Source organism: Hemitrygon akajei, chromosome 27, assembly GCF_048418815.1.
Source record: "Hemitrygon akajei chromosome 27, sHemAka1.3, whole genome shotgun sequence".
Taxonomy (NCBI): Eukaryota; Metazoa; Chordata; class Chondrichthyes; order Myliobatiformes; family Dasyatidae; genus Hemitrygon; species Hemitrygon akajei.
The window spans coordinates 34,052,942-34,073,548 of NC_133150.1; the positions used below are offsets into that span (position 1 = coordinate 34,052,942).

The following is a 20,607-nucleotide window of genomic DNA, read 5'->3' on the forward strand; positions in this document are numbered from 1 at the left end:
AGAGCTTAAACAGCTTGAATAGCTTGATAGGGATACAAGTTTCAGGGTGAAAGACTATTATGAGGCAGAAGTAGGTAGTGGTTTAGGATTTAAAAAGTCTGTTTAAGTTTAGAGTTGAAGGTCAAAAGTTTAAAACATTGGTAATGCAGTGTAAAGAAACATAATTATTTTTGTTTCTATGGTTATAACCAGGATTTGTGGCCATCATAGCAGCCCGCTGTGTTGTTAGTTATTAAATGGCTTTATTGTATAGTTAGAAAACACCTTGCATCATACTCCGTTTGCAGTAGGGAGCAGCCCATTATGTTGCACATCTACAGCGATCGGCTACGTGACACAGCACTTCTAGATAAAATAAAAGTATAGTCCATTTTCTACGTGGAGAGAAAATTCAAAAATCTGAAGTGCAAAGACTTGAGAGTCCTTGTGCAGGATTCCCAAAAGGCTAATTTGCAGGTTGAATAGGTGGCGAGGGTAAATGCAATGTTAGCATTCACTTTGAGACGACTAGAATATAAAAGCAAGGCCACAGTGTTGATCAAAACACACAAAATGCTGGAGGAACTCAGCAGGCCAGGCAGCATTAGATTAGATTCAAGTTTATTGTCATTGTGCCAAGTACAGATACAAAGCCAATGAAATGCAGTTAGCATCTAACCAGAAGTGCAAAAGAATAGTGTTATTTACAAAATAACTGCAAATAAAAAGTAAGTTCTACAGCATACAAACATAAAAGTACTGAGACAGTACAATATGGGTGCAATACTGCTTAGCGCTGTGATGTGAGGTTCAGCAGGGTCACAGCCTCAGGGAAGAAGTTCAGGAAGAAATCCTGAGAAGTTCACAGCTCAGGAAGCCTGCTGGTGTGGGAGCGGAGGCTCCTGTCGCACCTACCAGATGCAAGGAGAGTAAAAAGTCCATGGCTAGGGTGAGATGCATCCTTGATAATGCTTTTCGCCCTGCCCAGGCAACATTTATGGTAAATGTTCTCAGCGGTGGCAATTGGGTGCTGATAATCCACTGGGCAGTTTTCACCACCTGCTGGAGTGTTTTGCAGTCCAAAATGAGGTAATTGCCATACTACACTGAGATGCAGTTGGAGAGTATGCTCTCAAAGGTACAGCGGTAAAAGTCCCTCAGTATCCTGGGACAGAGGTGAGCTTTCTTGATGCTCCGCAGGAAATAAAGGCACTATTGCGCCTTTTTGATCAGGATGGAAAAGTGTAAGCAATCAACACTTGAAGCCAAGACCCTTCATCAGGATTAGAAAGAAAGGGGGAAGGGGTGGGACTAAGAAGGTGGAGGGAGGGGGAGGAAGAAGTACAAAGTGACAGGTGATAGCTGAAACCAGGAGAGGGGGAGGGGTGAAGTAAAAAGCTAGAAAGTTGATTGGTGAAAGAGATAAATGACTGGAGAAGGGGGAATCTGATAGGGGTGGATTTCCCAGTGACCATCCATTTCAGTTCTGCTTCCAATTCTGACATATCAGTCTACGACGTCCTCTACAGCCATGATGGGCCACACTCAGGTTGGACAGCAACACCTTTTATTCCGTCTGGGGAGCCTCCATTGATATCTCCAACTGCAGGTAACTGATTTCCCTCTTCTCCTTCACCATTCCCCATTCCTGTTTCACTCTCACACCTTCTCTTCTTACCTGCCCATCACCTCCCTCTGGTGTGCCTTCCCCTTCCCTTTCTTCCATGGTCTTCTGTCCTTTCTTACGCACCACCCTTTGTGCCACGCGGAAATACCTGGTGGCCCTGTCCGAGTCATTACCACAGTTCTGGGATTCTGTCTCCTCTGCCTATAGTGGACCTCTTCGATACTTTATCCTCCGCCAGATCCACACTTTCAACCACCAGTTCTTTGCCTTTCTCGCATCCAGCAAGGATTGGAATGTCACCCATCTCCAGACCACAGATCCCACTATTCCAGCTCCGACAGCTCAAGATGCACTCAGACCGCGATCCCGGCTGCTTCCTGCTTGGACTCCGTACCATTGGATGATCCCAGATTACGAATCTTTCCAAATCCACCCCTGGCCCCGACGGCTCTGGGCAGCAACGTATTGGTGACACTACCATCACCAACACCAGTTCCAATAATCCTGAGCGGATTCAGAACCTGGATTCCACTGCCAGCAGGGGCAGTTCCGATGACCCCAGACACCTTCAAACTGTTAATCGCATGACTGCTAACTCCAGTTCCAGCCTGGACCTTGACTGATAGCACCTCCAGACCGGGTCTTTACACTCTGCTGGAACCCCTGTCTCCCTTTCCCCTACCGCTACTGCAATCCCATGTCACTCAGATCCCACCACCAGTTCTACCCCCTCTGAGGCAGAATGTTCTGTCCTCAATAAGAGCCTCACCTTTGTCCCCCTGTGCCCGCACCTCAATGAGTTTTGCACCCACCGTGACACTGAACTCTTCTTCTCTGTGCCTACTTCTTTGGCAAGGACTCTCCACACCGTACCAATGATACCTTCTTCCGTCTTCAACCCTCCTCTTCTTCCCAGGCACCCCTCTCTGGTCCTCTGCCTGCCCTGCATCATTTTGTCGCTAACTGCCGACGAGACATCAACTGTCTTGACTTTAGCACTCTTCTTCCAATTCCAGTATCACTCCATCTGAACAGGCTGTTCTCCACTCTCTCCGCACTTGTAATATTGTCATTCCCTTCTCTCGTATTCTCCATCTCAGCCTCATCTGCTCCTTAGATGAGGCTTTTCATCCCAGAACAACTGAGATGTCCTCCTCCTTCAAAGAAAGGAGCTGCCCTTCCTCCACCATCAATGCTGCCCTCACCCAACATAGATTGAGGGATCACTTTGTCAAGCACCCTCACTCCTTCTACAAAAAGCAGGATTTACTTTCCATTCCCATTCTGACATGTCAGTCCATGGCCTCCTCTGCTGCCAGGATGAAGCCACACTCAGGTTGGAGGAGTAATATCTTATATTCTGTCTTGGTAGCCTCCAACCTGATGGCATGAACATCAAATTCTCAAGCTTCCTGTAATTGCCCCCCCCCCCCACCATTCCCCATTCCTGTTTCCTACTCTCCTTCCCTGCCCATCACCTCCTTCTGGTGCTGCTTCCCCTTACATTTCTTCCATGGCCTTCTGCCCGCTCCTATCAGATTCCTCCTTCTCCAGCCCTTTTATCTTTTTCACCAATCAACTTCTCAGCTCTTTACTTCACCCCTCCCCCCACCTTCTTGGTCTAATTCCTTCCCCTTTCTTTCCAGTCCTGATGAAGGCTCTTAGCCTGAAACCTCAACTGTTTACTCTTTTCTATAGACGCTACATGACCTGCTGAGATTCCCCCAGCATTTTGTGTTTGTATTGCTTTGGATTTCCAGCATCTGCAGATTTTCTCATGATGTAATGTTGAGGCTTTACAAAGCACTGCTGAGGCCTCACCTGGAGTATTCTGAACAGATTTAGGCCCCTTGGCTAAGAAACAATGTGCTGAAACTGGAGAGGGGTCAAAGCAGATTCACAAAAATGATCACAGGATTGAGAGACATATTATACAAGGAGTGTTTGATGGTTCTGGGCCTGTATTCACCTGGAATTCAGAAGAGTAGGGTGGGAGGGAAATCTCATTGAGACCTATTGAATGTTGAAAGGCCTCGAAAGAGCGGATGTGAAGGGGATGTTTCCTGGGTGAGGGAGTCTAAGATCAGCGGACACAGCCTCAGAATAGATGGACATCCATTTAGAACGGAGATGAGGAGGAATTTCTTTATCTAGTAAGTGGTGAATCTGTGGAATTCATTCCTACAGGTGGCCATGGAAACCAAGTCACTGGGTATATTTAAGGCAGATGTTGTCAGATTCTTGATTAGTAAGGGCATGAAGTGATGCAAGGAGAAGCCAGGAGATTGGGCTGAAGGGGAAATGGATCAGTCATGATGAAATGATGGAGCAGACTTGCTGGGCCAAATGACCTAATTCTGCTCCTATATCTTACAATCTGATTATACATGTAATGGAATCATATGCCTAGTTGGAAAAACTAAGTACAGTCCTGCAAGAGAGCCAGAAATAGAAAATAAAATGTGGCTGAGTGAAGTCCATGAAACCTAAGCTTTTCACTATTTTTCATAATTTCAGCAAAGTAACAATGTGCCCTAAATAACTGGAATTGTTTTTGTCATTCTGGAAATGATCAAGTTTCTCTTTAAAAAAACTGCCGTCATTCAACATCCATTACAAGTTTGACTAGACTATGAGAGAGCAATGACTCATCAGGAAAAAAAAATATTTTATTATTAACCATTTCTGTACTTTTTTTTTCCAATACATTCTGTCAAGACTTATGGGTTTTATCTCTAAATACCTACTCAATCAGACTAAATCTTGTCTTGGAAACCTCACTCCTTCAGATGTACACATGAATACCGCCAAATGAAACAACTGTCCTCTAGAACAAAGTACACAACACAATACATATAACTCACACGCAGCACAAGGTAATGTTACCACATATAGATTAGCAATTAGTGAAATATTTCCAGAAGATTGATATTTATCATGAGGTGCATTTACAACACAAACTTGGACCCTGTCCTCAGAACTTCATTTTTGTTAAGCATCATTCTGGTTGCTTTCATCTCCATATTTTTCGAAGTATGCAAATTCTTTACCAATATAGGAACTAAATAGGATATAATACTCCTTGGAGCTGTATCAAAATTTTATATAGTCAGGCTGTATTCTTCACTTAAACTGGATGTTCTTTGCAATTCAGCATAAAACTTAACCTGCTTTCTTTACAGCCTGCTTGCCTAATGTGCACTTTCAATTAATGAACAACAGTGAGTCCCACACTTTGTGAAATTATTGCATTCCTTGCAAGGAAAAGTAAAACAAAAAGTTGAAGAACAGTTCACTGAGGACCACACTTTCACATCATTAATTAGATGTTGAAGTGAGTGTGCAGAAGCCCAACAGTCTGCCTAGTCATTTACCTTATCAATATGTATATGATACTTGATCAAAAGTTAAAGAGTATATCAGCAATATCAGGAGCAGACAAGTTGGACCCTTGTGCTGGCTTTGCCATTCAGTAACATCATAGCTGACCTTGTACTTCTATTCCTCTTTCATACTCTAACCCATTTCCTTCATTCCCTTGATATCAAAACATCTATCCATCTCTTTCTTAAATAAACTCAATGGCTCAGCCACCACAGCAGTAAAGATTTGCAAGGAAACTCTATCCTCTAGATTTAACCTCGAGGTAGGTTGCCTGTGTAGAATACAGAGAGGAAGTATGTGTGTGAGGCCGATGTTCTGTACTGGGTGTCAGATGTGGGAAGTGCAAGAGACTCCCAGCCTCCCAAACGGCCACATCCGCGCCAGGTACGTCAAGCTACAGCTCCTTAAGGACCGGGTTGGGGAACTGGAAATGCAGCTCTATAACCTTCACCTGGTGAGGGAGGGTGAGGAGATGATAGAGAGGAGCTATAGGCAAGTAGTCACACTGGTCCCTCGGGAGACAGATAAGTCAAGAGAGGGAAGGACAAGAAGCAGATACTAGAGAGTACTCCTGTGGCTGTCCCCCCGAACAATAAGTACTCCTGTTTGAGTACTGTTGGGGGGTGGGGGGGGGGGAACAGTGGATGCGCCTCTGGCACAGAGTCTGGTCCTGTGGCTCTGAAGGGTAGGGAAAGGAAGAGGATGGCAGCAGTGATAAGGGACTCTATAGTTAGAGGGTCAGACAGGCAATTCTGTGTATGCAGGAAAGAAACAAGGATGGTAGTTTGCATCCCAGGTGCCTGGGTCAGGAATGTTTCTGATCATGTCCACAATATCCTGAAGTGGGAAGGAGTACAGCCAGAGGTCACTTTACATATTGGTACCAATGACATAGGTAGGAAAAGGGAGGAGGTCCTGAAAGCAGACTACAGGGAGTTAGGAAGGCAGTTGAGAATCAGGACCTCAAAAGTAGTAATCTCAGGGTTACTGCTTGTGCCACATGACGGTAAGTATAGGAATAGATTGAGGTGGAGGATAAATGAGTAGCTGAGGGATTGGCGCAGGGGGCAGGGATTTAGATTTCTGGATCATTGGGGCCTCTTTTGGGGCTGGCGTGACCTGAACAAAAAGGACGGGTTGCATTTGAATCCCAGGGGGACCATTATCCTGGCAGGGAGGTTTGCTAAGACTATCAGGGAGAGTTTAAACTAGGATTGCTGGGGAGTGGAAACCAAACTAAAGAGACGGAGCAATGGGTGGTTGGCTCCCAAATTGAGAAAGCTTATAGACAGTGCGAGAGGGAAGATAGGCAGTTGATAGAGAAGGGATGTGCTCAGACCAATGGTTTGAGATGTGTCTATTTTAATGCAAGGGGCATTATGAACAAAGTGGATGAGCTTAGAGCGTGGATCAGTACTTGGGGTTGTGATGTTGTGGCCATTACAGAGACATGGATGGTTCAGGGGCGGGAATGGTTACTTAGAGTGCCAGGCTTCAGATGTTTCAGAAAAGACAGGAAGGGAGGCAAAAGAGGTGGGAGCATGGCACTGTTGATCAGAAATAGTGTCACGGTTGCAGAAAAGGAGGAAGTTATGGAGGGATTGTCTATTGAGTCTCTGTGGGTGGAAGTTAGGAACAGGAATGGGTCAATAACTCTACTGGGTGTTTTTTATAGACCACCTAATAGTAACAGGGACATCGAGGAGCAGATAGGGAGACAGATTCTGGAAAGGTGTAATATTAACAGGGTTGTCATGGTGGGAGATTTTAATTTCCCAAATTTTGATTGTCATCTCCCTAGAGCAAGGGCTCTAGATGGGTTGGATTTTGTTAGGTGTGTTCAGGGCGGTTTCTTGACACAATATGTAGATTAAGCCTACAAGAGGAGAGGAGGAAAAGCTGTACTTGGTCTGGTATTGGGAAATGATTCTGGTCAGATGTCAGATCTCTCAGTGGGAGAACATTTTGGAGATAGTGATCACAATTCTATCTCCTTTACCAAAGCATTGGAGAGGGATAGGACCAGATAAGTTAGGAAAGCGTTTAATTGGAGTTAGGGGAAATATGAGACTATCAGAACTTGGAAGCATAAATTGAGAACAGATGTTCTCAGGGAAATGTATGGAAGAAATGTGGCAAATGTTCAGGGGACATTTGCATGGAGTTCTACATAGGTACGTTCCAATGAGACAGGGAAAGAATGGTAGAGTACAGGAACCGTGGTGTACAAAGGTGGTTGTAAATCTAGTCATGAAGAAAAGAAAAGCTTACGAAAGGTTCAAAAAACTGGGCAATGATAGAGATCTAAAAGATTATAAGGCTAGCAGGACGGAGCTTAAGAATGAAATTAGGAGAGCCAGAAGGGGCCATGAGAAGGCCTTGGCAGAGAGGATTAAGGAAAACCCCAAAGCATTTTGCAAGTATGTGAAGAGCAAGAGGATAAGACGCAAGAGAATACAACCAATCAAATGTGACAGTGGAAAAGTGTGTATGGTATCGGAGGAGATAACAGAGGTACTTAATGAATACTTTGCTTCAATATTCACTGTAGAAAGGATCTTGGCGGTTGTAAGGATGACTTACAGCAGATTGAAAAGCTTGAGCATATAGATATTAAGGAAGAGGATGTGCTGGAGCTTTTGGAAAGCATCAAGTTGGATAAGTCACAGGGACCAGGTGAGATGTACCCCAGGCTACTGTGGGAGGCGAGGGAGGAGATTGCTGAGCCTCTGTCAATGATCTTTGCATCATCAGTGGGGATGGGAGAAGTTCCGGAGGATTGGAGGGCTGCAGATGTTGTTCCTTTATTCAAGAAAGGGAGTAGAGATAGCCCAGGAAATTATAGACCAGTGAGTCTTACTTCAGTGGTTGGTAAGTTGATGGAAAAGATCCTAAAAGGGAGGATTTATGAACATTTGGAGAGGCATAATAAGATAAGCAATAGTCAGCATGGCTTTGTCAAAGGCAGGCCATTTCTTTTGAGCCTGACTGAATTTCTTGAGGATGTGACTAAACGCATTGATGAAGGTAGAGCAGTAGATGTAGCGTATATGGATTTCAGCAAAGCATTTGATAAGGTACCCTATGCAAGGCTTATTGAGAAAGTAAGGAGGCATGGGATCCAAGGGGACATTGCTTTGTGGATTCAGAATTGGCTTACTCACAGAAGGCAAAGAGTGGTTGTAGACGGGTCATATTCTGCATGGGGGTTTATGACCAGTGGTGTGCCTCAGAGATGTGTTCTGGGACCCCTACTCTTTGTGATTTTTATAAATGACCTGGATGAGGAAGTGGACAGATGGGTTAGTAAATTTGCTGATGACACAAAGGTTGGGGGTGTTGTGGATAGTGTGGAGGGCTGTCAAAGGTTACAGCGGGATATCAATAGGATGCAAAACTGGGCTGAGAAGTCGCAGATGGAGTTCAACCCAGATAAGTGTCAAGCGGTTCATTTTGATAGGTCAAATATGATGGCAGAGTATAGTATTAATGGTAAGACTCTTTGCAGTGTGGAGGATTGGAGGGATCTTGGGGTCTGAGTCCATAGGACACTCAAAGTTGCTACACAGGTTGACTTTGTGGTTAAGAAGGCATACAATGCATTGGCTTTCATCAGCCTTGGGATTGAGTTCAAGAGCTGGATGGTTGTGTGGGGGGTTAATGTTGCATCTATATAGGACCCTGGTCAGACCTCACTTGGAGTACTGTGCTCAGTTCTAGTCGCTTCACTACAGGAATGATTTGGAAACCATAGAAAGGGTGCAGAGGAGATTTACAAGGATGTTTCCTGGATTGGGGAGCATACATTATGAGAATAGGTTGAGTGAACTTGGCCTTTTCTCCTTGGAGTGACGGAGGATGAGAGGTGACCTGATAGAGGTGTACAAGATGATGAGAGGCATTGATCATGTGGATAGTCAGAGTCTTTTCCCAGGGCTGAAATGGCTAACACGAGAGGGTACAGTTTTAAGGTGCTTGGAAGTAGGTACAGAGGAAATGTCAGGGCTAAGTTTTATACGCAGAGTGGTGAGTGTGTGGAATGGGCTGATGGCGACACTGGTGGAGGTGGATACGATAGGGTCTTTTAACAGACTCCCGGACAGGTACATGGAGCTTAGAAAAATAGAGGGCTATGTGTAACCCCAGGTAATTTCTAAAGTAAAGTCATGTTCAGCACAGCTTTGTGGGCTGAAGGGTCTGTATTGTGCTGTAGGTTTTTCTATGTTTCAGTGGGATCTCTGCCCATTTCACTCTATTGCACTGTCTGTGCCAAGTAGATCCTTTGGGGTGTCATAGCTAAACTATATATAAGACCATAGGACATCAGATCAGAATTAGGCCATTCAGTCCATCGTGTCTTCTCCACCATTTAATGGCAGTAAAAGTGCTGAGATCTCGAAAAAGCACTTCAAATAAAAGGGTGACTACATTATAATAAACAGTTTGAGCTTTTGTTCAAAATAAACAAATTCCCTTGAAGGAAACATATTTCTAGGAGACAATCTTTTGACTAAAAGCACTGGATATTTACTGAATTTTAAATCAATCTCATGAACCTGTTTTAATAGTTTTTGATCTCAATGGTTGCTATGTGACCAGAACTCTGATTCATGCTGTTACTGTTTTGTTGCTTTCCTTGTTCTGATAACATTGTGGGCATGCTATTTTGGCGCCAGAATGTGTGGCGACACTAACCACCATTCTCAGCATAGTTTTAGGTTGTGTTGTTTAATGTAAATGACACATTTCATTGTGCTCCCATACACGTGATGAATCTCAATATCTGCGAAACTGTGGCAAAAAAAATGTTCATGGAAGAATGCACCTGCTGGTATGGTGGAGGCACACAGTCTGCACCCTCAACGACCTGCATTCTTGTGGTGGGTGTGATGATTTTTTTCTTCCCCTGGTTCTCATTAATGATGCATCAGTTCCCATATTGAAGTTTAGTTTGCATAAAGATTCCAACATTTTAATTATATTTTAACTATGAAGACATTTTTTAGTTAAGCAACACACAGTTTGAGGGGAAGTGCAAAAGAACAATGGGGAAATCTGACGAAGTTTTAAAAATATTTAGGGAAATGCACTGAGATATATGTCAATGATCTTTGTGAAACCTAGAACTGAGCTTCTGCCTCTGCCACATGACTGATGTTTCCAGTCTTAAGTATATGTTAGCCTGGTGTATGGACACATCACATTATCACACACACACACTCCTTTGTTGCTTGATTAAGATCATTGTTCAATTTAGGATTATGATATACAGCTGTGTTTTCAAACAGTGTCAGGTATCCTTGACAATAGATCATGAGTAAGCAGTCTATGAAACAGATTTGAGAGTTTACAAAAGAAAAAAGATAGAGTCTCCATTTCTAGCAATGTATACTTTATTATTATCCTAAAATACTACTCCAGCTTTTCCTGCCCCTCACATTTTAATTGATTTCTAACATTTTAACCTGCTTCTGAAATAGGTTGAATTAAAAAAAAATGCAGCATTGGAGCGTGGCAATTAGCTTAACACTTTCACAGTGTCAGCAATTGGAAGATTGGGTGTCAGATTTTGCCACTGCCTGTAAGAAATTTGTATGTTCTCCCCATGACCATGTGGGTTTCCTCCAGGTGCTCTGGTTTGGTATGTTGGCACTGGAAGCAGGATGACACTTGCAGGCTGCCCCCAACATATTCTTGAATTATGTCGGTTGTTGAATCAAACAACATATTTCCCTATGACACACACAAAATGCTGGTGCAACACAGCAGGCCAGGCAGCATCTATGAGGAGAAGTACTGTCGACGTTTTGGGCCGAGACCCTTCGTGAGGACTAACTGAAAGGAAAGACAGTAAGAGATTTGAAAGTAGTGGGGGGAAGGGGAAATGTGAAGTGATGGGAGAAGACCGGAGGGGGTGGGATGAAGCTAAGAGCTGGAAAGGTGATTGGCGAAAGTGATACAGAGCTGGAGAAGGGAAAGGATCATGGGACCGGAGGCCTCGGGAGAAAGAAAGGTGGAGGTGGGGGAGCACCAGAGGGAGATGGAGAATAGGCAGGGTGATGGGCAGAGAGAGAGAAGAAAAACACAAGCAACTAAATATGTTAGGGATGGGGTAAGAAGGGGAGGAGGGGCATTAACGGAAGTTAGAGAAGTCAGTGTTTATGCTATCAGGTTGGAGGCTACCCAGCCAATTATATAAGGTGTTGTTCCTCCAACCTGAGTTTGGATTCATTTTGACAGTAGAGGAGGCCATGGATAGACATATCAGAATGGGAATGGGACGTGGAATTAAAATGTGTGGCCACTGGGAGATCCTGCTTTCTCTGACGGACCAAGCGTAGGTGTTCAGCGAAACGGTCTCCCAGTCTGCGTCGGGTCTCACCAATATATAAAAGGCCACACCGGGAGCACCGGACGTAGTATACCACACCAGTTGACTCACAGGTGAAGTGTCGCCTCACCTGGAAGGACTGTCTGGGGCCCTGAATGGTGGTGAGGGAGGAAGTGTAAGGGCAGGTGTAGCACTTGTTCCGCTTACAAGGATAAGTGCCAGAAGGGAGATCGGTGGGAAGGGATGGGGGGGATGAGTGGACAAGGGAGTCATGTAGGGAGCGATCCCTGCGAATAAGCAGAAAGGGGGGGGGAGGGAAAGATGTTCTTGGTAGTGGGATCCCGTTGGAGGTGGCGGAAGTTACAGAGAATTATACGTTGGACCTGCAGGCTGGTGGGGTGGTAGGTGAGGACAAGGGGAACCCTATCCCGAGTGGGGTGGCGGGCGGATGGGGTGAGGGCAGATGTGCGGGAAATGGGAGAGATGCGTTTGAGAGCAGAGTTGATGGTGAAAGAAGGGAAGCCCCTTTGTTTAAAAAAGGAAGACATCTCCTTCGTCCTGGAATGAAAAGCCTCATCCTGAGAGCAGATGCGGTGGAGACGGAGGAATTGTGAGAAGGGGATAGCATTTTTGCAAGAGACAGGGTGGGAAAACACATTTCCCTAAATGTTTTGATGTACACATGACAAATAAAGCTAAACTTTAATCTTAAAGGTTACAACTGTGAAGTGTTAGAACACTTCAATTACCTATAGAAGAAAATCTTCACAATGGGGAAAATACAGATTGTAGTAAAATAAATTTGTTTTTCTCTTTTTTCCCCAAAATGCATCTGCGTAGCTGGAGTTTGAAAAGTCGCAGGTGAAGAAGGTGGAAAAGGAGCAGAAGAAGGTGTCCACGCAGTTGGAGGAAGAACGATCACGGCACAAACAGCTAACCACGGTGTTGGTGAAAGAATGCAAAAAAGCAACTAACAAGTCAGCAGAGGAAATGCAGAAAGCTGCAGAGCTAAAATTAAAGCTTGAGAAAGAGCTGGAAAGGAGCTGTAAATTGGAAGAAGAGTTGACCATTGAGAAGAGGCGGGCCTTGCAGAAGGAAGCCCAAATGGAGAAGCAACTCTTTGAATTTGACACTGAGAAGGAGCAGCTGAGAGCTAAGCTAAACCGCGAAGAAAACCAAACACGAGCTCTCAATGAAGAAGTGGAACACTTAAAAAAAATCATTGCAGAACTTAAAAGTGGAGCAGGAACCTCCATTAAAGCAACAGGGAATGAAACAGGCTCGTCAGTAGGGGCTGGGTCTAATAAAAGTAAATCATGCCAAGTAGATTTTCCATATGTGGAAGTAAGCAGAAGTGATACAAAAGCAGGACACTGCACATCACCTAAAATGCCAGTGTTTGTTCCACATCTAAACGGGCACTGTGCGACACTTGCATTAAATAACAATGATGATCAGTCAGCTGGTGACAATGAAACAGATGGCATTTACGCAAATGAGAACAAACCTGTTTCTCCCACTCCGGATCACGTCAGTGAAAATGGAGCTGCCACAGTGACCATGAGCTATGCACCACATTTCACTGGTTCTCCAAACAACACCGTAAACTCGTCAGCTGCCTCTTCAGTATCTTCCTCTCCATGCTCATCTCCTGTGTTGACAAAACGACTGATTGGTTCAGCAAGCCCCACAACCAGCTTTCAGTCCTCCTATCAAGCTGGGCTGAATCAAAGGTTTCATGCTGCTCGATTTAAGTTCCAAGCACAGGCAGAGCAAGATCAACAGACTGGTGTCCTTCAGAGTCCTCCGCCAAGGGATCTGTCGCCCACTACCTTGGACAGTTCAGCTGCCAAACAGTTGGCTCGTAATACTGTGACCCAAGTCCTTTCTAGGTTTACAAGTCAGACGAATGCCCTCAAAACTACAAATAATTCCCCATTTGGCACTGACTATCGGCAGCTGGGCACTTCAACGAAAGCTCCAATCAGTGATGCAAATCATTCACCAAACAGTAGCAAAGTCTCTAGTCCTCAGAGTCCACTGGTACCTTGTATAAGATCACCAACGACATCAAGGGTGGATCGAGGCAATCCTCCACCAATTCCTCCTAAAAAGCCTGGCCTTGCACAGTCTCCAGCTTCACCACACCCACTGGGGAGAACGTCAGCAGATGGTGGACCAACTCAAATCGGGCTTGCTTCTAAAAGCGAGTCAAGTACCCCCAGCTCTGTACAACCACAGTGTTTCTTTAACTGGCGAGAAACAGGGAGTCATGAAGATGTCTCATCAAAATTGTCTTTGGACCATGGTGCAGTGATGGGCTCAGCAGATGGTACTGACGCTGCAGTTTGTGTTGTACCGCTATCTAATGAACCAAACCCTACAGCCTCCATAAAGCTCTCAGCAGCTTCTGTGGATGGTTGTAACACCACAGTTGACCTTCCGAACACTTGTGGCATGGATAACAGTTTGATCACAACATCCAATAAAGAGATTGATATACTTCTACCAACCAGTAGTTAAACTGTGTAGAAACCAGATGTGAGTTGATGCTTTTTTCACTCCTTCCAGATAATTGGAGTTTTGTAACAACAATTTATTATTTATAGCACATTTCGTATTTATACAATATCCATTTTTCTCTGCATTTTACAAACTTTAGCAGTTACTTTTTTAGTCCTGATGTCAATGATATTAATTTATGGGTTAATTGGGAAATATTAACTAAATGTATAAAAATTCAAAAGCTCCCATTTTATAAAACACTTTTCAGTATTACCAATCATTAATTAAAGGATGGATTTACTGAATGCTCCCCAAAATGGTTTGAAGTTCCTTCAGGGTGTTTTGTCCATTATCTGTAACCATGGCTTTTATTGGTTTTCACTAATATGTACATTTATAATCGTGAAAAGTACATTGTGAAACTAAAATGGGAAGAGATTAAAAAGGGAATGAAAACTCTATTTGCAAATCTGGTTAGGTACATTTTGCTGCCCAAGCCAGCTTTTATGTAAGAGATGATAATGGTGCTGGGAAATCCATCAGGAATTTCACAGAAAACTGCAATCAATTTTCTGATGGTCACTTTGGTTCTTATAATGGTAAACCTGGGTAGTGGGTAGAAGATAGTGGATCTGAGAAACATAAGATTGCTTATTTCTTTGTCATATAACTAAAATAATTTATCCCTCATTATTGTTTTGTTCTGATGGTGGTGGTGGTAGTAATTAATTGTTTTTGCTCTTGCAATAAGTGCATTTAAAACCTTTAAATGGAATATCTCTTCAGTGAAGACTTCAGTTAAGCTATATATATTGCATTATTTTATTAGTTACCTAACTGATCCTAGGAGTATTAGCAAAGGTTGCTGGTGATGTTTATTTTTCATCTGGATGCTAAATTACTAGAATAGACCTGTGAATGATGTTTTAAATGCTGTATTCCTCTGGTTTGATTCATTAATTGCCAAGGATCTGTATATCATATCAGAGGGAGTTACGAGTACTTTAACAACAGGTTCAAATGTTTCTTTGATTTGTAAGTAGCATAGCCAAAGGGATTGCACAATGTTCTGTTTTACATCCATTAGTTAAGTGTCATTAAACTTTAGTCAGAGTCAGTTCAACAACTTGTGGTATTCAGTGGCAGTCTTTGCCGGACAAATTTTGAGCAACTATGTACTGTAGTAACATCTTTATAATTTCCAGAGGCTTGTTTAAATGCTCAATTTAGCTAGAATCATGCAATAGCCAGTACACAATGGGGAGATGAAATCTATGGTGTGCACAAGGCATACACAACATCAAGTACAAGAAAGTAGTACCATTTTTATAAACTGAGCCTATAAACTGATGTTCTCCCCAGTTGGTGTGGTGTGGTATTTCTTTTAGTTTTTTTTCTTCCAACACCCCACAATGAGAATCTCATTGTACACATTCATATGACTAAAATGACAACAAAGATTTATTCCTGCATCTCTACCACAACAATGAAGCTGGAGTTTTATCAGACTGTCCAATGGTTTGGGAAAATGACTTTGCTTACTTGCATGCCACCTGCCCTCCATCTCCCTACACAAATAGATTAGTCTTCCACCACGATAGGCATTAACATGGACAAATCAGAATTTAAATAACTTCAAAATCTGATAAAGTATTAGTTTCAGTCATCTAAATGACAGATTAAAAATTGTATGTTCGATTGGCAGCGGTCATTTTAAACACAGTTTTGTAAACTGCAGGATAGATATGGTCCACTGAGGAAATCCAGTGAGAAATTGTACTAAATTTGTTAAAAAGACATAATATTTGTTCTTTTTTTTTTACTGCCTGTTTCTAAGCATCAGGGTAAATTGGTGCTACTACTAGAATGGAAAATTTGAAAATTGTTTAGCGTCTTTTTGCACCTTGGATCTATAGCTCAAAGGTCTTCAGATGAATTGAATTGCCTTAAAATGTGATAAATGTTATTTGGGTGTAAGCGATGGCCATTTTGTACATAGTAGGAATCTACAGAGAGCAATAAATGAAATGCTCTGTTAGAATTTTTAGGTATAATATTTCTTTTAATAGTCAATATTTTAAAGGCTGCAAAGACTGTGCACTTGAGACTCTCAAAAGGCTCACTCAGCCATTTAAGCTCTGAAATAAAGGGCCTTCAATTGCCATTCTTGCCCAGTCCTGATTAAATTGGGAATGAATCATTTCTATGAATTAGAAAGCTACCTTTGGTATTTCTGATGCCCATAGTGTTTGATCTTACTAGATTTGGAGGTAATAACTTTGAAATGTTACATTTCCAAAGAAAAGCAAGTTCCTAAAATGTCTGAGATTTCTTTGTTTTTAAATTATCTGTTCTGGAGCAATCAGTAGGCATCGGGAAACTAGCAGTTTGGACCTCAGTGGAATATGAAATGCAGTTGTGGGAGGGCCAGAGTATTCCATGTCATCTCATCCTGCTTGTCTTCTGGCATCAGCTTTTATCAACACCCAACTGAACCAGAACTGTATTTCAACCCTCCTCCAATATTCTCCCTGCCTTGCTTAGCAACAGAAGTTCAAAGCTTGTTGGATCACACAAATTCTCAGATAGCCTGCTGACTTCTGGGATGTGTCGTTAAGTTCATGTGTTTCCATGTGAAAGACGGCATAAAATAAATCACTTAAAACAATGTTCCATAACCTGTGAACTAGCTTAACAAAACATGATGATAAGCAATGGAAAGTCTGTGACTTCAGATTGACATGGCTCTGATTGGTTTATTCCAGACCCATGAACATTGCGAATGAACCACTACTGCTTTATAAGAAATTACACGTGTTGGTCCCAGTGGGGCATATATCATCGTGACCAAAATGTGATAAACAATTTAGGCAAGAGAACAACACATCATTGCTTCATGAATGGTCACCTTTAAGTAATCAATGTTTGCGCATTTTTAAAATTCAACGGCGCTTTTCTAAAATAAATTTTATGTTGTTATTTTCTTAAAGTTGTGTGGGCTGCCTGATAGAGATAGCGAGAAATTAAGTCAGAGAGGTTATATCATTATATAGCGTGAATAGACCCCAATTAATCCAGTTGGCTGTCTTGCACACTGAGTGCTGATCAGTGCCCCCTGCCCCCCCAGGACTATTTGCTGTGATTAGGGAAATTGCAAAGAGTGTAGGTGAGGCATTGCCTTGTTTAGATAGACAGATATTCCATTGACAGTAAATCTGGAACACCGCAAGATAAACTAATAATAGAACAAAGAGAGGTAGGGCAAATCAGGAGCAGTTTCAAGAAGTCCTTTGTACTGAGAGATGATTGTGAAAATGGTTGAGGAACTGTAGACTAATTAACTGCAGAATGTAAGTGCTTGTGTCCATATTGGAAAACTTGACAGTTCTAGTATAATTTTAAGTTTATGGAAGTGCTGAGTAGTAGTTGAAGAATATAGTCAATATAATACAGCTAACAATGCGTATTTATAAGTAAGTACATGGAAGTGAGTTGTCGCGGAGAGAAAATTGCAAGCTACTGGAGTAAGGGTTGAGCGGCTTGTGGAAGTTTTAGGAATCGTGTTTTAATTGTTTCCTTAATGCCACAGGTGTTTCAAAAATAGTTTTCCTTTGAGGCTTTTTGTTTTAAGTTTTGCTACCATGCTGTAACAGTGATTTGAAATTACATGATGTAGGTGATAGAATGGTGGTGGATAGTGATGTAGGATCGGGAGAAATAGGGAATGGTGACTGATAAAATACAGGGGTTTCTTTTCTGCAACAAAACTGCACTAAACAATGCTAAGTAGTTAAAAAAAACCTTGCAGTTATTGACAGTCTTTTAATAACAGTAGTATTTTCAATAAATAACAATTATGCAGGTATTAAATTGATAAATGCAACCCAAAAGATGCAAAACATTTTTTTCCCATATTGAGAGTAAACTGGTTTGATAGCAATTTAGCCAAACCTATTGAATCTGAAATGAGGAGACCTGTCTATTTGTGTTTCATCTTTTCAAATTGGAGGCTTAAGTAAGTATTGGATGCTGTTACTTGTGCTGATTGGAGTAATTTAAAAACAATTAAAATGCATTGTATATTTTGGAGTTTAACAAATGTTCTAGTGGCATTTGTAAAGTTCTGGAATTAATTTCAAAGGAATGGTAACTCTTCAGGATACAGAATACATGAGGTCTTGCAAAAGGTAACATGAACCAATGAAATTGACTTAATCAATATGTTCAAAAAGTCCCTGTGAATTGTTCTTTGGAATGGAATTAATTCATCCAATTAATTAAATCTAACAATGAGAGCTAAACATTGTGGATGGAATGTGGATTCCTTCCATTATCTGTGAAGCAAGTAATTTTATGATTCTTGTTAACCTAATTACTTCTTCAATACCTTACAATTACAAATTACTCCAAGTTAATTTACAGAAGTTACTCTAAAATAAATCATTAATTATAATTTTTGATAAGTGGGAAGTGAAATGGTTCTCAATTGAATTAAAAATGAATATTAATTACACTACATCTAAAATCTATCGTGACAGAGTACTGAGAGCAGGTTAAACCTGCCCGGTTGCTTGAAAGTCTTGTCAAATGCATCCTACTGAAAACACTTAAAAACTTGAATCTTGAAGCAATCAAACTTTTAAACTTATCTCCCTCCCTCTGCTTTGCCAACTAATGCTTTGTGGAGGTTATTTTAATAATTATTCCTGAGATTGTCAGTAATGCTCCATCCTATTCCCCTTCTTACAATACTTTCTAAAATTGATTATGTAAATCTTTTTAAATTGTTAAATATTTTCTTGTTTTATGTGTCTGTGTGCAGAGACTAAAATAAAATCAAAAGATTTACATTTTGTAAGTTTAAACTACAGTGCAGATGTAATTTTGAATTTTCATATATACTGTAGTTCTGATGAAGGGACTCAGCCTCAAATGTTGACTGTATTCTTTTCCATAGATGCTGCCTGACCTGCTGAGTTCCTCCAGTATTGTGTGTGTGTTGGGAGTATTTGAAATCTTTATGTTCCCACCCCAGAAGCCAGCTTCCTTTTCTAGAGTATGTAGTTATGAATACCACTTCTTAAAAAAATATATACACCGCTTTACTGATACTGAAGGCATTTGTATTGAAGCTTTCCCATTTATTTAACCTTTTGTCTCAAAATAATTTGCTATTGACACACATACAACTGAACTACCACACACAGGCATTTTAAGACGAAAACAAAAGCCACAGCTTGGAAACCTACCTGAAGTGTATCAGAGGCCTTTATTTATGATTAGCTGTTTGATATCTGATCTCTACTGTAAATGCTGGGGCATTTGTTTTCAGAAAAGCTAAATACAGTCGCCTTGCTCTGGTAGATCAGAACTGCTCATGCTTTCAGGTGTACACATTCTGTTTTTTTGTCTTAATTTACTAAACAATATGTTAAGCATATGGTTTTAAGGAAATAAATTCTGATGCATACAGTATGCATTTTTTGAGATGTGATTAATCTTATTCCATAAAATGCTGTTACCACACCATGTGAATCTTAACAATCCAAATATTGATCAATTTCTGCATTTTGGAAAGTGATATTCAAAAACTCTAGTGTTCTGAATTTCCATTGTTGTTTGTGAATAATTAACAGAATGGGAAGCATCCTTTCTGGGTATTGAAAAAAGTGCTGAAATTCACTGATAATAAGTTTCATTCAGGAACCACTAACTTGGTTAAGGCGAGGGTATCTGAACCATGTATAGACCAGGTATATCCTACATTATTGAATTGATATCAGCATGATGGAAGTTTCTAATTTTCCCCTAAGGAATCAGTCAACAGCCAGCAATCCTATTGCTCAGTATTTGGGATTGCTTGATAACCACCTACAGTAATTTCTGTAATGGGATTTACTCTGAAAGAGATGGCTGGTCTGGGTAATATGGGGTGGGGGGGGGGAGATGCTGAATAGACAGTAGTACAACAAGATTCTTAAGAGGGGCTAGAGAGAAATGCGTTGAGGGATAAAGGAAGTGGGATATTGTCCATTTGAATGACGATGATAAATCAGTACTTATGTGGCACTTAATATGAATCATTGTGCTTTCCCTTCACATATGAAGTAAATTGCATTTTAACATTGCTTCCATTTTTATTGTAACACTAATTCACAGTATAAAATAGTGTAGTGCTTCCATCTCATAGCATAATTGATTGGACCAATTAGTATTCTTAGTTTTAAAACATTCATAGCAATATATTTTTAATAATTTATTAGCTATAAAACTGTTTTGATACAGTAGAATTGGTATTTTTTCCAGACTTTCAATGTACTGTGTATCTAAAAATGCATGTAAAGGGGTGATTCCTTTTTGTGCTTCATTTACAAACTTCTTAAATCTGAAGCTGCTCTATCTAACAGGATTTTGTTTGTACTGCTGGGATATTTCAACTAATTCAAAGTGCAACTTCTAAGTGCCTTTTGAATCTGCATGTTGTAAATTTTAAAAATGTAAAGGAATTGCATATATTCACATTTAATGGTAATTACCATTAATAAAACCAGAATTCATACCAAGATGTCTTGTGTCTTATTTACTTTATTTAGTCAACAAAGCATTTAGAGATCAAAGTACAAAAGTAGTTTGCATACTGGAGCTAATCAACAAGCACCCACTAGTATAGGTGGATCAAGAATCAATTTTATTCACCATGCACTGTACATGTACACTCTGGCCACTTTACTAGGTATTTCCTGTACTTAATAAAGTGGCAACTATATGTTCATGGTCTTCC

General features: G+C 41.3%; 1 protein-coding gene across 2 annotated transcripts in view; it reads left to right on the forward strand.

Moving 5' to 3' along the window:
- The window catches only part of cttnbp2nlb (CTTNBP2 N-terminal like b), a 76,889-nt gene extending 56,500 nt beyond the window's left edge, over positions 1-20,389 (forward strand). The window contains exons 5-6 of one of the 2 annotated variants that reach the window (XM_073030598.1): positions 12,162-13,862; positions 18,784-20,389. In XM_073030598.1, coding sequence (XP_072886699.1) covers positions 12,162-13,844 — 1,683 coding nt within the window. In that variant the 3' untranslated portion in view covers positions 13,845-13,862; positions 18,784-20,389. Of the gene's footprint in view, positions 1-12,161 lie in introns of both variants that reach the window. The other variant, XM_073030597.1, reaches the window with a different exon arrangement.
- Positions 20,390-20,607: the final 218 nt, after the last annotated feature.